This window comes from Halichoerus grypus, chromosome 9, assembly GCF_964656455.1.
Source record: "Halichoerus grypus chromosome 9, mHalGry1.hap1.1, whole genome shotgun sequence".
Lineage (NCBI taxonomy): Eukaryota > Metazoa > Chordata > Mammalia > Carnivora > Phocidae > Halichoerus > Halichoerus grypus.
Window position 1 is genome coordinate 29,008,316 of NC_135720.1, and position 16,763 is coordinate 29,025,078.

Here is a 16,763-nt window from a genome sequence, read left to right on the forward strand (position 1 = left end):
TCATTTGTTCATACTTAAAGCTGTCCTTAAAATAAACTCAACAGACACATAATTGGAAAAATGTTTTAAAGTGCCAAATTATCTATTAACTTCAATTAGTTTAGCAATTAAGGAATACAAGTCTTTGACAAGAATTATAGTTTCCATGCCTTAAAAAAACTCTATGAAATGAGAATATTCATGGCAAAAACCATGTTGATAAAATAGTATGGCGTAACTCAAACAAGCCAATGTTGAGAAATTAAAATTAAAACATAAGTTGTTTTCCTTGAGTATTTCCTTATGCTTTCTCAAAACTTTTCCACCTAAGGATGGATCAGAACCTCTAAGTTTCTGGTTGCAACCCAAATGCTCTCCAAACATAGTTTGGTTCCCTCCTCCCCTGGGTCAGTGAATCACAAAATAATAAGTGAACAAACAGGCAGGAAAAATCTGCTAAAGTTTTTAAGCAGAGGGAAGGGTTGGGAGAAAAGGAAGGGATAGAAATGTTAAAACTCTAGTGTTGGAGGAAATAAAAGCACATCCCATGCAACTAACAGTGTTTCAGATCACCAAAAAGAAAAGAGAGAATTATGACAAAATCATCAGTCAGCCTATAGACAGCTCAAACTTTGGGAGGCAGTATGACTTAGCAACAGCTAGATTCAACGATGGAACGAAATCAGTGAGGGCAACAGTAATTAGTCATTTGTTCCAAAGGATTAGTTTCTAGATTATTAAGGCTCGAGTGGCTGTTGAAAATTAGTAATAGCTGTGCAGAAATCGTGCTCTACCTGCGAAGGGGAGAAGGGTAGGCTTTTGACAGGGGAACGCTTGGGAGTTGAGCTGCTGACGTCAGCAAATACGAAGGAGCTAGAGTCTCCAGGGGCCAAGGGGCTTGCCTGGCCCCGCTTTTTTCGTAGGATGACCAGTGGAATTGTGCTGTGCCTCGAAGGAGGTAAGGGCTTGAGTGGGTCAAGTGAACCCTCATTCAACTTGAGTTTGTGCACCCTCGTGCTAGGCTCTCCTGCAGGTCTAGTCACACTGCCCTCTCTTTGCTGAAGCTGTAGGGCTTTGCCTGCATGATGTAGGCTAGGTGAAAAATCTGCTTCTTCAAAGAATTCAAAACTGCTGAGATCACACCATGCTGAAGAATCCTGAAACAATGTGGGAGGCACAGAACTTTGAGACGGTGTGTGCGTGCCGTGTGCCATCACCTGAAACACAGCGCTGAGAAAGAGACGCTGACGCGGGACAAAACACCTGGCCCTCTTGAGAAATAGCTTCAGGATTCACAGTTGTTCTGGTACACTGCGTGGCAGGTCCACCGTGCTGCCTGCAGGCCGGTCCTGCACATGTGCCGCAGGGACACGCCCCCCAACCCCGCTCCCACCCCCGGTACTCTCTCATTTGCATGCAGTCCAAAGCAAAAAGGAAACCTGTCCCAGATGGCACATTTTGGCAAGGTGCATCCCATTTGATGGATATGCAGTAAATGCTTTTTAGCGACAAAGGAAATGAACCGAGTATCTACTTTTTAGGTCCTGCACTCACATCTGTTTCACTAAAGATGGTTTGTCTTAGTGAACCAAATGGGGCTGGTAATCAATAATCAATGTTTTGTGGCAAGAGCCATGTACCACCAATGAACTCCTTACTACTTCAAATACATTGAAAGACTGCTTTAAATTCTGAGTAAACCCAATTCTTAATGTGCTATCCGAAAGCAAAGCACAATTCTGAAGAAACACAAAGAAGTAACAAAGTAAAATAAGTTAAAAAATAACTCAAACATCATTCCGTAACCCAGGATCTACTTATAGGTCATTAACTTTACTATTGTAAAAAATATGCATTTTGAAGGAAATGCGTGAAAAGCTACCTTTTATCTGGGTAGTCTATGAATTCAGATCTCTGAAAAAACATATATGCAAAGGCTAAAATCATACTTTTACATTAACATATGCTAATAACATGGTATTTGCTACAGAAAGTGGCAATCATTTGAGAAATGGGTTTTCTAATTCACCTTCAAAAACATTAACTTGCCTTAACAATTCTACTTACAGAATCTATAAATTGAAGTGTTTCTGCAAATTCTAAGAGGTTCTTAACATTATCCAGAATGGTGCCTTGGTGGACGATCATGCACCTTGCTGGAGAGGCGCTTTCTTCAGGTAGGGAGCCAGGATCCACAGGCAGAGATGGAGTGGAGTGGTGTTCTTCCAAACAGGAAACAGGTGCACTGTCCCCATGAGGTCTGGTGTGGTCAGCGATGGTGGTGCTGTGCCACCCGGGATAGCCGCACGTGTGGTTCTGGGTCTAAGGCGGGGGGTGGGGGAATAAAGAAAGAGCGGGGAGAAGAAAGGGAGAAGGAACTTAGCAATGAAGTTGCACAAGGTATCAGATGCTGTTGGAGGAAAGATAAAAGTAGTTGCATCATCCAAAACTTGCGCCTATGAAACAGTTGTCAAGATGTTTCCTTTTATCGATGCAAGACCCTGCTTTTTAATAGTGTTACGGTCTGTCACCTCCGTGAGTACCCTCACTGTCATCATTTTGCTAAAACTGCAAACAGAGAGACTGTGTCACAAAGTACAAGTCTCACAGGACTAGCTTCAAGATCTACTTTAACATACCTTCCAAAAGGCCATACATGGTTGCTGCGAATAAGAATTGTCCTATTCTCCTTCTAACCTACAGAAAGGCCAGGGGACTCCAGAGTTAGAGTTTATCTGCATATGTTCTTGTTGCTTCTATCCCCTCTGAATGTTACCGATTGCACTGATGCACTGAAGGGCTGCCAAATCAACGTGGTTAGGAAAGCAGAAGAGCACATTAACCGAAGTCTCCTTTCAGCATGACCACGCAACAGGGGACATTGCAAAACATGAACTAAAGTTAAAAAGTGGTCGAACTAACATATGCACATAATTATCTTATTATTTAACCCCAAAGGAATCCACTCCTAAGAATCCCTACTGGGTATCACATCTCTTTTATTCTCCTTGTTGCTTAACTACATAGGTTACATTGGGGCGCCTGGGTGGCTCAGTCGTTGAGCGTCTGCCTTCAGCTCAGGTCATGATCCCAGGGTCTTGGGATCAAGCCCCGTGTCAGGCTCCCTGCTTGGTGGGAAGCCTGCTTCTCCTTCTCCCGCTCCCCCTGCTCGTATTCCCTCTCCCGCTGTCTCTATCAAATAAATAAATAAATAAAAATCTTTAAAAAAAAAAAAAACTACATAGGTTACAAAGTACATGCTGCTTTCTCAGTTTGCAGCTCAACCACCAAAAAAGGATGTCAAAATTCAGTAGTGGTATGAAAATATGGAAATCTAGGTTAAGAAAAATAATAGAAAAAGAAAAAGCGTCAAATGAATAGGTAAGAGAGATACAGAGTTTTGTAAAAATTGCAGATTTTCATTCATTTATATCTGTTAGTTAGTCTTTGAATAGATAACAGTCCCGAGAAAACAAGAAAATCGATGGTGGCCACCACAAGTGGACTCTGCATTTCTTTTGCCACACGAAAGGGCTACTTTCAATTTGGTCAATATATGTTGGGATCCAATCGCATTTTAGCACAAGCGACTTCTCTTCCAACACTGTTAATGGATCTATAGTCTTGATTAGTGTAACAGTTAGAAGAGAAGGAAAAAGAGACAGAGGGCACTGGGGTGAAGCTGCTGTCCCCCCATTCAAGCACACGGTTCTCTTCTTACCGGTAGCACCTGCTGTCCTTTGAGCTCATTCTCAGTCGACATGAGGAGCAATTCTAATTCCTTTATTCGCTTTTCTTTCTCAGGGTCTTCATCATTATAGTGTCTCTGAAATTAAAAGTTAAGGGAGAAAAAAATTCAAGGGCCTGATTGGAAGCTGCAGATACAATGGCTGTGGCCCCCAGTCATGAAGGACCATTGGGCCCCATGAGCCTCAGCGTGAAACCAACACCAACTGAATCCTGCCATTGTACAAAGCTTTGTGAGGGTTATTCCAGACAAAAGGGAGGCGATGCGAAATCTGAGGCTCGAGTGGGCGCTCACTGATGTGCTGGTTCAGCTGATAACATCAGAGAACCAGAGAATTCCTGAGCAAGTTTGCTCCAGAAGTGAAGATTGGTAGCTTGCTGGCCAGAACTCCACCCACCTCTCCACTATTCCTTTTTTTTTTTTTTTTTTACTTCAGTTGGGCAAGTGAAAATAAGTGTTTAGATAAATAAAGCATGTCTTTAAAAAGTTTGCTCTGAACAGCCAATGAGTTTCTTTATGAAATGGTCTTCAAATGATCTTACCTGAATGGCTGCAGCAGCAGGCTGAGGGACATTGACTATATTTACATGTAACGCTACAGGATATGGGACATGACTGGAGACCTAGATCAAAAAGGCAGACAAACAAAGGCCATGTCATTCATGGTCACATAGGCTTTATGGCACTTGGCTTCCTGAGGTTTTGCTCTAGGACTGAGGAAAAACAAAACAAAACAAAACTCTACTGATAAAGTTCACACACGCACAGAGAAGAAAAAAAAAACACCCTCTAATTTGAAATCTTAGCCAGGCCTTTAAAAATGGCTAAATAAGCAGTTTAAGCAACATAAAGAGATTTAAAGTGCTTATTGATCTTGATGAGAAGTATTCTTTAATTAGAGAAAAACACAATGAAAAATATAACCTAAAAAGCATTCATGAATGTATGAAAGAAGTCATAATGGGAAAAACTGATGGCTCTAGCTGTTTATAATAGAAATATTTTTCTTGGAATAATCATGAGTTTTAGTAAAGAGCCCAGAACTACCTATGATAGTTCATTCACCTGAGACTTTTCTGGAAAGTCTGTAGTCAAATGAATGGAACAGATAGAGAAGAGTAAAAATTATTTAGCAATATATTTTGAATATAATTTGCATATGAGCTCCACATTCTTGGCTAAGTTTCACCATCTGTTATTGTTAGTTGTAAGATTAAAGTTTATTGATCTTGTCTTTATTCTCCTTATTTTTCTTTTCCCAGCCATTATGGAAATTTTTTTCCCTGAATAGAAATATCTGGCAATTAGGAAGGAATCACACTGATCCAAAGGAGGATGAAAGAAGACATCGGAAAATGGTGTCACAAACCTGCTCCTGACCCAGAGTAAGGAGGTAAACATGCCCGGAAGGAATACGTTAAGACATTTCTGCTAGATCACTACCAGAATCAAATTTACAGAATCAAACTTGTTGAATTGCAGTGTCAAACAATCTCCTCTTTAAGTTTAATATTACATTCATTTTTCATTTTGGAAGAGGAACACAACAGCTCCAAAATACATCTTCATTCCCCCCTTCTGCTTCAGCAAGATCTTGTTAAGTAAATTTACATTCAAAAGCTAATCTGATCTGAAGCACTTAAAATCCAACAACCTGGACTCTAGTCTTCACTGTGGGCTGTGCAACTCTTTGCAGATCACTTAACCTCCTGGCTTCTGGGGATGTGCCCCCTGATAACAACACCTCCCCCTATCTACCTCAAAGGCTGTAGGTGGGGATCAAAGGGGATCATGTTTATGGAAGTTCTCTGAAAAGTATAAAAGTGTGAGGTATTATTACTTCTACCTGGAGCTAAAATCACCATCTCTCTCAGTAAACTAAATTCTCAGAAATGGCTTACATTTTGTGCTTCAGAAATGTGGTAATAGGAATAGTCATTATTCACTGAGGGCTGGCCAGCTGGCGGGAGATGAGCTGAAGGTGGAGCATGAGCAAAACCCATCAAATGGCTGTTCTTCTGGAAACTGGTGGCCACTGTTGGTGGGCTGGCTTTAGAAGACTCCTGCAGATAACCTTCCTGCTCGACCTTCCGACGCATTGTAGAATTCCAGTGGTTCTTGATAGCATTATCAGTTCTGCACAGAAATATATCACATAAGAATTTTACAAACAAAAATTTCAATTCAGATTAGAGTTAATGGACAGAAAACTGTTTCGAACAGAGACCTTTTCTTCTGGTCTTTTGGGGTTGTTGTTGTTTTAATTGCTTTAGTCTTCTGGACCTCTGAAAAATCATGCTTCCCCTACTACCTAATAGAAAATCCATAGATTTTTCTCATTACCCCATAGAGAACATACATGGGCTTCTAGAGTTTTTAAATTCTTTAACCACTTTGTTTCCTTGATAAAAGAGTATTTTCAGTGCGACCACCCTTCAAGTTTATTCTGACTGTTCATGGTCCAAGGCTCTAATACAACTTAGAGACCCAGCGGTTCTAGAAAAGTGCTCCTTTGACTGTGGCTCAGCAGGGCCTGCCCACCACAACACGCACACAGTAAAGTTTGGTGAATGATAATGATGGGCTACTGCCTCACTGTCCGCTCTTTATCTCAAATGGCACTAGCCAGAAATTTTGAGTCAAAAAAAAAAAAAAAAGGAAAAAGAAAAAAAAGAAACTCTCACCTCTTGACATCCACCTCAAACTGTTCTATAACCAGAGGTGAGAATGGAGAATGGGATCCAGAAGGGAAAGATGCCAAGTCCTGATATATTTGCAAACTGCGAAGCATTTTTACTAAAGTCTTCCAATTCTCAGGAAAACAGTTTCTCAATTAAAAAAAAAAATGTTTTAAGCCTCCCTTTTACTCTTTTGTTGGGGGTGGGGGAACATATGCTAAAGAAAGAGGAAGTTCAATCGCCCCTTAAATTTTTACAAGAATCAACAGCATATCCTCTCAGGCCAAATGGGAGAAAAGGCCTCCGTTCGTCAACCTCTTGGATTCTCTGAGCTGATGCTGAATCCTCCATGAGGGAGGAAATGCTCTGGAACGCCACACAAGAACACTACATCAACCATCAGAGCCAGGGCCTTCTTTGAAAGGACCCTTTCTCCAATTTTGAAGCTCAAGAATAAAATTTATTAAATATTTTTTATCTTACATTATTTACATAAGATTTATAATGAAAAGTATTTTCCAAATTAAAGAAAATGTGTTTATAAACTATTCCAGTGGGGTAATTGGGACAAAAATGAGCTTCTACAGGTATCCCTCATAATGAGGTCATTTTTGTGCCTTGTGCATTAAAAGAAAGCATAACACTGACCTTATTTAAAAACCTGGAAGCAGTATGATAATTCTAGAAATACTCTATTTATTTCTTCAAAGGAAGAAAAATGAAGCCTAGTGGTATAATGAAATGAACGCTAGCAACAGGAAAATGACAGCTGAGCTTCTGGTCACTTCACCAGCTGCATGAACTCAGAGCAGCGACAGAAAGTCTATCCTCAGTTTCCTGCTATGTGTTTAGAGTTTTATAGTTCACAAAGTGCTTCGACGTTCATTTTGTTTGGTACTAACATTGGCCCTGGGAAGTAGGCTATTACTCATTTTGCAAATGGGGTAATGGAAGCTGAGGAAAGTTCAATGACTTGGCCCAGAGCTCACTGTTGGGTGGATTCTGGAAGTCCTCGACCAGAGAAACGCTAAGAGCTCCTCCAGTTTTAAAACCTATGGATCTGGCATATCTAATGAAACACTTACGATCATTGGAATGTAATTCACTCACCATACATTTAAAACAAAATGTTCAATACCCACTCCCTCATTCTTCCCAATCAATATATTTTTTGACATATTATTACCGTCCAGGCAGTAGCTTTGCGATTTCTGCCCATCTGTTCCCCAGTCTCTTGTGTGCCTGGTAAATAATTCTGTCTTCCTCTTCTGTCCAGGAGGTTTTCTTAACTTCTGGATTCAAGTGGTTATGCCACCTCTCCCTACATTGTTTTCCAATTCTCCCCTTTAAGTGCTTGGCAATAACAGACCAACGTTTCGGACCGTATTTCTGTACAAGCTCTATCACCTTCAGATAAACACACAAAAATAACCTATGTTTTAATGTTATGTAATGACTCAGTGTAATCATTCTTCAGTGTTACAAGATCTTTAGAAAATGTCTAAGAATCTGCTTTCATTTATTGGAAATATGGGAATAGAGTCCTCTGCTTCCTGACACTTTACCTGTTTCCTCAAGTTGGCAAACATTCAATAAAGATGTCTTGGGAATATTCTGAATTGTGATTCACACACCAATGAGGAAAGAACTTACTCTCTGATCTTCTTCTTTGGTCCAAGGACCCTTGATGAGCTCAGGGTTTAGTACTTTCTGCCATCGGTGCTGACACTGCACATCTGTTCGATTCTAGACAAATAACAAAGTATGAGCTGTCATATAGATATGATGTGATAAGCACATGAAGACTTTGTTATAGTATGAAACATACATAGACAATACACACATTCAGGAACGTTTAAGACACACATTCAGGAACATTTTAGGGCATGTTTGGAGAGCCTACCTATCACTCATTACTTACAGTTAAAAAACATACAAAGAATATATCAAAATTGCATCTAAATCTAAAATTAGATTTGCCATATGAACTGAAGGACCGTTATACTGTACACATCGCTGTCAATTTAACTTAACCTTATCCTCAGCCCGTGGAAGTATCTCTATGGATGAAGACTAAGACTTGTTAGTGATTCCACATGAAGGTCAGGCTTTCATGGAAACCTACTCTACATGACTAAAGTTTGCTTCCCATTCAAACTAAGAGATGTGCTTCAATTTAGGGCCTTGGGTATTAATATTGCAGAACAAAGATGAATAAAGAGAGGCCCTACATTACAAGAGAGTGTAATCTTATAAGAAAAAAAAAAGACAAATATATAATTAACTAATAGAAGGCAGAATTTGATTCACATGCAAGAAGAAACCAAAGCAAAATGATATTGGGCTGAGAATAGAAGCATCTCCTTAGGAGGAGAAATTATGTTTCCTAAGGAGGAGTCTGGAAAAGCTCTTGATAGGGACTTGGGAGGATGGATGGAACATTCTAGGAGGTGACATCACCAGAGACAAAAGCCCAAAGGAGGGAAAGCAGAAATGAATTCAACGAAACCTGCTCACAGAGAGGAAGTAGGAAACAGAACCGGAGCTGTATGTTGGGGCCATGTGGAAGGACCCTGGGTGCCAGGTCGGGGCAGTGTACTTAATTTGTGAGACTCTGTGTCACTGCTGTTGATTTTGAAAAGTTCAGGGACAGCTGCATTTTAGGAAGCTCCATGTGCCAACAACGTTTGGGATGGATGGAAGAGTGGAAGGCTACAGGCAGGGAAGCCAGTTAGGAAGCCACCGTAAGTGTCCAGAAAAGAGGGAAGGGGGCCGAACCTGCTGGAACAGCAACGAGGATGGAAAGAAGGGGCTGATTGAGAAAGGAATTCCAGATTCCATAGTCACTGCTTGGATGTAGGAGATGGGAAGTGGGGTAAGTCAAAGAGGATAAACCAAAATTTTCAGCCAGGGTATCAAAAGTATGGCCATCGAAATAAATAGGAAATTTAAAAGAAGCTAACTTGAAAATATCAGGAGTTTTGTCATCCTACCATATAACAAGTCATCAGAAAGCTAATTTACATTATCCTAATAAATAAAAAGATAAAACAAGAGGCAAAGTTAAAAAAAAAAAAGTTGTAAAAATCCTTTAACAATCTATTTAGAAACCCCAGTTATATGCATTACAATATAAACTATAAACTATAAGTTTGGATGAGGCAGTTCTCCCCCTACTTCTTATATATGAGCGAATGTGTAATGTCTTAATGTCCTCTCCCAGGACATAAATGCTGGGTTCCTTTTATAGAAAGAAAAAATTACAAACTTACCGGGAGATAATTGGCAATAACTTTCCAGTCATCTGTTCCATTCTGTTCCACCAGCTTCTTTAGTTTTTCATCCTAAGACATTTAAAGTTAATCCTAGGATATCAGTCATTTACTGTATAACTTTATTCAATTAAGAGTAAAATGGAGCCAATCCAAGAATCCAATCCAGAAAAAAACCCTCAAAAATATCCAAATACAACAGATATTAATGTAATATACTGGTTTAAAGCATAGATATATTTAGAGTCTGACAGACCAGAGTTTGAAACTTGACTTAGCTATTGACTAGTTAGATGGGCTTGGGTATATCATTTTGCTTTTCTGGGCCTTAATATTGTCTTCTATGCCGTGGGAGTGCTGATGTCAATGTGGTTTTTTGGGGATTACATGAAGTAGCTATGTAAAAGATTTAACATAATGCCTGGCTCACTGAATGTTTAGTATATGATAACTATTAAAAGTTTTGCTTGATGGGAAATAAAATAATGAACTCCAATGTTAGAGTCAATAGACATTTAACTATGACAATAAATAGGATCTTGAGTAAGAAACGGTTCAATTTCTATTTTAACATTTAGCTAGTTCAATCTCTTTCATGCAAAAAATGGAAGATCACTTTTTAGATTAAATTTGAAGGCACGGATTAATGTGAGGCGAACGTGATAACCACTACACTACGGAAACCCACTGAAGGCACGGATAATGTAAGAAAATAATTTCATTTTTGCATCAATATATTCACAATTTAAATGAGGCCAAACTTATCAGAACACTGAAGACATGAAACATCAGGGAGAAATCTTTCAGTTCACAAGTGTCTTTCTAAACACATTCCTTCAAGTGAAAAAGAACCCCCACGTTTCTGCAAAGGTAACTTTCACACACAACGTGGGTCCTTGTAGGACACAGACACAGGAATTAGGAAACCAATGTTAACAACAGAACTTCTATATCTCTCAGGATCATCTAAGATCACAACCTCCATAGATAAACTATGCATTTCCTATGGAGCTCACTGGCAATCCCACCTGCCTATCAAGAGGGGCTCTGGTTTAAGTGAAGTAGGGTAGAATGAAACAGAAGAAGAGTTAGTATCATTTATTCTAACGTAAAATCCTCTAAAATCAGTTGCAAATTTTTTTGAAAACTTTAAAGAAAAAGCAATTTTCCCCATACATTTATAATTTTGCTCCTTAAGTATTGTTCCATTTGTACAAAGATCAAGCTTTTGATAAGCTAGCAGAAAAAGAAAGGTGGGAAGAAGACACATCTCCATCCATCACTGAAAGCTCTTAGAATAGACATTCATGTATATGGCTCTGTGAAATATACATCACAAATGTTAAATCCATTATGACAAGATGAGTTCTGTGAGTATTTTGTTTCATACTTTTGTTTTGGGAAATAGCAATTCATTCATTTGCACAGAGAACACTTATTAATATCTTCCTTTGTGTCAAGCGATCCTGGGCTCAGGGAACACAAAAAGGAACAGACATTTAGCCCTGCCCTCAGATTTGCCGTCAGTCTACTGGGGGAGGCACTCATGTTACAGCAGTCATAAGTAAGAATGTGTATCCAATGCCTGGAGGATGCATCCGACCTGCCTGGGGAATCCAGGGAGGACCTCACAGAAAAGGTGATGTCTTTACAGGTGATAAAAAAGTAGTAAGAAGTAGTGCAGCAGAAGGACAAGAACAGAATAGGCAGAGAGAAAAACACAGATGAAACCTAAAGTGAGAAGGAGGGGACATTCAAAGAACTATGAAGAGTTTCGAAGCAGATGGTACAGTGTACACGTTGGGGGAGTGGTGAGAGGTCAGCATGCTGCCCTGGGCAGGCCAGGGTAAGACTTCAAAGGGCCAGCTAATGAGTTTGAGCACCTGTAGTTTAGCTGAAACATTTTTTTTCATAAATTGATACACCCTAGGTCTGTTCCACGTTTTGATAACATGATTAGTTACCTCTTCCCTGGTCCACCTAGTTTTCCCCAAGTGACGCTTTCCAGACTTAGGCAGCAGCCCATCATAGTCATGATCACACATCTCAATGTCTTCATCATCCTCGTCACTACTGTATATGCTGCAGAAATAAAAAATGGGCAGACGTGGGCTGAAACCAGAAGCCGTAAACTACCGGGTAGCAAAATTTACATGCAAACTCCATCTTTCCAAAGGTTATGAGGATAACATTTTGAAAACTTGCACAAGATTGTTTTCTGCATTCTGTTGCTCTAGTATTGTAAACTGGTTCTGCTGTTAGTGGTATCCACAGCTACGGCCAAGGACCTGGCACTTTCTTATTGCTCTACATGTTTAAACCTGCTGAGACTGTTAGGCCAGTGACAAGTTACACATTTGGCAACCTTCCAACCAATGAAGTTTAAGTTGAAAACTTAATGTTAAGGACAATAGAAGAAACAAGAGCCAATTTCCTTTATATAACCACACGCTAAAAATCTTTGGCATACATCACATCATTTAAATACTATTTCTCCACAACAACAAGCAACTCAATGATGTTACTCCAATGGGGCTGGTGTTTTATTGAGAGAAAAAAAATTCAAGAAGTAATACACCCAACAATACAATTATTATAGTCATCCCTTAAAGATGAGAAGATTAAGAGAATGTAAAAGGAAAGGATTTACAAAACCCGAGGAAGGATAAGGCCATCGAGTGATCAGACTGCTTTGTACACAACATTAATATCCAACAGATCAAAACTGCAGGCCAGTTGATCCAACTTGTGGCCCCGATGACAACAGTTTCCTAATAACTAAATGAATAAGTAGGCCACTTGGTAGTCACACTCTTACTTACTTTTTTGGTTGTTGTTTTTTTTTTTTCCTATTTCTGACTGAATGGTATTTGACATCTCTTAAGATGTACCTAATTCAAAACTAAGGGATTCCCCCAAAATGCATTAGTGTTTTGAAGAGAGCCTTTTCTTTTACCTAGTAGACCAAAACTCTGAATTTTGATGACTTTTGAAATAATTCTACACTTAGTGTTTATTAATCATATACCAAATAGATGACAGTAATGTTAACAGCCAGTAAAATTTATAGTTTACTTTTAGTTGTAATTTTACTTATAAAACATAAGATATGTTATCTTAAATTCTATCTTAATATAAGATATTAATATAATATAAATGTGCCTTAAATATCTTAAATTAGACTCTTAGAAACTTCACTAAAAATTTTCATTATAATATTGAGAAATCCAACAAACTGAGAATAAAATAATGACACAGAGCAACATCATAGTGCCAATTATGATTTTTACACAGGTTTTGTCTTCCCAAACTAACTTACAAGTATATATTACTCACCCCTTACAAGTCAAGCAAAAGTGCTTTCCAAAAATCCTGAATTTGAGGTACTTATAATTTAAAACTATTATTTTGGGCATAAACTGTAAGTCCAGGATGCATGGTGACAAGTAGGATGTGATCCAAACTCCAAATGCCACCACAAAAGAGATCCCTAAGCTGTATTTCTCTAAGCTGTATTTATAATCTACAGTCATTTTTTCTTATCTATTCTTTTAAACAAGAGTGTCATCCTGTTCCCCACTGTCAACAAGAGGCTCTAAACAACTGATTAATAAATACAATAGATTCCCGCTAATAAAAAACACAAGCATCAGAAGATAAATATATACATATCATAATCCTAGAGCTGTAGGTCGGCATCTTTCAAAAGGTTCACAGGGAACTCCTTGGAAAGCCCCCAGATGAAGTGGCACCCTTATGAAACATCAGAAAAGCAGGGTAACCTGAAAAAGGAGTCACAGATTCCATTTACTTTAACGTCTTAGGTTTGGCCGGATCTGGAGATTTTCAGAAGTGAGAAACTACATTTTCCAAACTAATAGTAATTGGGCATCTTTCTCCTGGAAATAGCTCACCTCTCAGGAACAAGCAACAAATGCGGCGGCCCATAGGGGGCAGCCAACGTCAGGTGAGAAAGGATAGGCATCAAACAGGACTAGAGTTCTGGAGGCAAAGGTGCCGGTCCTAATTCTGCCTCCACTTCCCTGCATGACTTGGACAAATCACTTCCTCTCTCTCAGGACCTCAGTTCCTCGCCTTTACCTAAGGGCTTGGATTCTATTAGTAAGGTACTTTCCAGGGCTAATAAATGATGATTTCATGTCTTCCTGCTTCTTCAAAATTCAGCACAGAAGCAGAGATGAGCAAAACCAGAGTCTTGGGGGGAAACGTGGTGTGGGACTTCTGCAGGTCCCCATAAGGGGAGCAGGGCGAGCCCAGGGCTGCTCATAGTCTGCTCCTGGGGCCATCAGCAGGTTTGGCACCCGGGCGAGCTTTTGAGCTTTGCAGGCGATGCCCTCGCTCTAAGTTGTCCCGGTAGCCTAAATTGCACGACAGATGTCTACTAAGGACCTGAAATAACTTTTCCTTTATCTGCTCCGACAAGCTCTCAGACTCAACAGTCAGAGGACTTTCAAAGGTTGATTTCAGGCTTGATGCACTCGACTCCCCACCTGCTAGACCTGGTGTGGTTACAAGAGTACAACTATGAATATTACATTCTGTCAAGGAAACAAACCGTGCAAAGAAACGAAAAAGAAAAGAGGTGCTGGGGGTTGGGAAGAGGGAGGGGAGCGGGAGGAAGTGTCTTGTGGCCGCTACTGTGATTCTAGAAAAGGGGTTCAGACTCATTTCGCTGACCTGGTTAATAATCCTTGCCAAGCTGACGCTCGCCCAGCAAGAAACGGCTTTGAGCCCGCAGCCGGGTTTCTCTTCCCCCTGAGGCAGGTTCAAGGCTCCCGCCCCTCCTGGCCGCCACCCTTCTCCGCTACCTGGGAGCTGCAAGGAACCTGCGCGGCCCCGCCCCACCCGGCCAGCAGAGATCGCGGGGCGCGGAGTCTCCACCGCGCCTCCTCCCAGCACCCCTTCCCAGCTTCCTTCTCCTCCTCCCAGTTTCTGCTCTCAAAAAAAAAAAAAAAAAAAAAAAAAGGTGGCCTCCGCTGTTAAGTCCCAAAGGCGAAGGTGAAACCACTTCAGGGGCAGCACTCCGCCCCGCGTGGCCGGGCCCTGGGCGAGGCATAGGGAGCCCAGGCGCCCCCTCCCCCCTCCTCCCCGCAGGTCGTCTCCCTTTTTCTCCGGCACCCAGCCATGCCTAGGCGCTGCTCCCTGCCTGGCCAGGCCCGGCCGGAGGGTGCAGCTGCACGGCCCAGGCCCACACCCACGCTCCTTGCAACTTCCTAGCGCTGCGCGGGGACAAGCGACAGCCGGTTCAAAAACAAATAAGTACATGAAAAGCAAACAACCCGAAGGAAAGGGGTTGGATTTGCTTTGCCTCCAGGGGCTTATACCAAGAACCTCTGAGCGAGGGTCGGCCCGTCACCCGTCCTCCTCCCGGGCGACCTAAGGCGGCGGGAACAGGGCGTGGAGAGGAGCGGCAACCTCAGCCGCGTCCACGTGTGCGCGCCGCGCCCGGACCTCTTGCCCCAGCGAAGAGGGATTGCGTCCTGGTTGCGCGGCAGCCGCCTTGGGTGCTGCCCGCCTCCGTCCTTGTCCGTTGAGTGGCAACCGTGACGGCCGCTGAGCTTGTCCCCGCACCCGGCGGCCCGCAGGGAACTCCGGCGCGTCCAGTCCGGGAAGTCCAGAGACCAGAGGAAGCGGGAGCGCCAGCGACTGACAGTTCGGACGAGCATTTCCCTCCTCCTCTCCCTCTTCCCCTCCGTGCGGCCACAACGTGAGGGGACTTCACCCATCATCCCGCCAAGAGCCTCCCCAAGTGCGGGGACATGTGCAGCGCGGACGCGTGTGAGTGCGTGTGAAGTGCTTGCATAAGAAATAAAAGCCTCCCAGAGTACTATGATGAGAGCTTTCAAAACCAGGGCTTAAAACAATTTGCCAATGTAGGACCCTTTTCCTCCCTAAAACCTTCCTTGCAGCCGCCTGTCAGCTGCCGCTCTTCTTCGCCTCCATAAAGAATGAATGAAATTTAGGGAACTACCTGCAGCTACTAAACAATCCGGCATTTTCCCTATATCTGCCATATGCTCTGCACTTCCAAGTCCAAACATATCGCAATGCATCCACCAATTACGCTGCGACTCCCTCGCCGACGCCCGCGGCATCAAGCCAGGGACCTAGTGGGCTCCCCGGGGCTGGTGGGCACCTCTCTGGCCCCGGCTGGAACGGGCTGCTTTTTTTTGCCCCCTAGAGAGAAACGTATCCCCGCGCAACTTGTAAAATGAGCCTCAGGGCATGCTTCCTGACGTCCTGATATATTTCCCGCATAGGCTCTTCCATTCATCAGTTTCACTCGCGGCTTCTGCTGCAGAGGCAGAGGCTCTAGGTCCTCGCAGGATCTGACAGCCCCACAGAAGATCCGGGAACGCATTCCCACCTGCTCTCCGAGCGCCTGGTGCCCCGAGCGCCCCTGCCCGCGGCCGCCCGTCCGGGCTCCCCGTTACCTGTGTCGGGGTCTCCGGGCCATGGCGCGGCGGGCGCGGGGCTCAGCTGGGAGCCGCGGGAACCGCACGGGGCTGCCGCCTCCCGCTGCCCGCCGCCTGCCTGCGTCCCTCCCCGGCTGCGCAGCGGCGTTCCGCACCGCCGGGGCGAAGTTTCTCAGGAGAAAGAGGAGGAGGAGGAGGAGGTCGCGGAGGAGGAGGAGAAGGAGGAGGAGGAAACAGGTTGATATTAAAATGTAAACTCTGTAAACAGAGATGCCATCAAACAAAGAGCTTTGGACACTCCCCCTCCCGCCAAATCTGGCGCCCCTGCAGTGCGCACGCGCCCTGCCCGCCGCCTCCGCGGTCGCCTTGGCTGCCGCCCGCCGGGCTGCCGGGCCGGCCGGGCCGCCGCTCCCCTTCGCCTCTCGCGCCGCCGCGCTGCGCCTGGCGCGCCGCGAGGCCCGGACGGCGCGCGGGCGGGGAGCCCGGGGCCGGGGAGGGGCGGCCGGGGGCCGCGGCGGCGCCTTTTCTTGCGCAAACCCCGCTCCCGGGCTCGCGCCACGTCCAGCTGCTACCGCGCCCCCCCCCCCCCCCCCCGGCGGCCGCGCCACCGTCGCCCCACTCGGCGTGTCCCAGGCACCAGCGCCCGAGT

At 43.3% G+C, this 16,763-nt stretch overlaps 1 protein-coding gene across 2 annotated transcripts in view; it reads right to left on the bottom strand.

The window, feature by feature from the left end:
* Window positions 1-16,398, bottom strand: part of MYB (MYB proto-oncogene, transcription factor) — a 34,888-nt gene extending 18,490 nt beyond the window's left edge. Inside the window, exons 1-10 of one of the 2 annotated variants that reach the window (XM_036097448.2) lie at window positions 16,133-16,398; window positions 11,642-11,759; window positions 9,678-9,749; window positions 8,059-8,151; window positions 7,592-7,812; window positions 5,629-5,863; window positions 4,270-4,350; window positions 3,701-3,805; window positions 2,047-2,301; window positions 774-1,136 (exon numbers count right to left, since the gene is read on the bottom strand). In XM_036097448.2, the coding sequence (XP_035953341.1) occupies window positions 774-1,136; window positions 2,047-2,301; window positions 3,701-3,805; window positions 4,270-4,350; window positions 5,629-5,863; window positions 7,592-7,812; window positions 8,059-8,151; window positions 9,678-9,749; window positions 11,642-11,759; window positions 16,133-16,155 (1,566 nt within the window). In that variant the 5' untranslated portion in view covers window positions 16,156-16,398. The remainder of the gene's footprint in view (window positions 1-773; window positions 1,137-2,046; window positions 2,302-3,700; window positions 3,806-4,269; window positions 4,351-5,628; window positions 5,864-7,591; window positions 7,813-8,058; window positions 8,152-9,677; window positions 9,750-11,641; window positions 11,760-16,132) is intronic. The other variant, XM_036097447.2, reaches the window with a different exon arrangement.
* Between the last annotated feature and the right edge of the window lie 365 nt (window positions 16,399-16,763).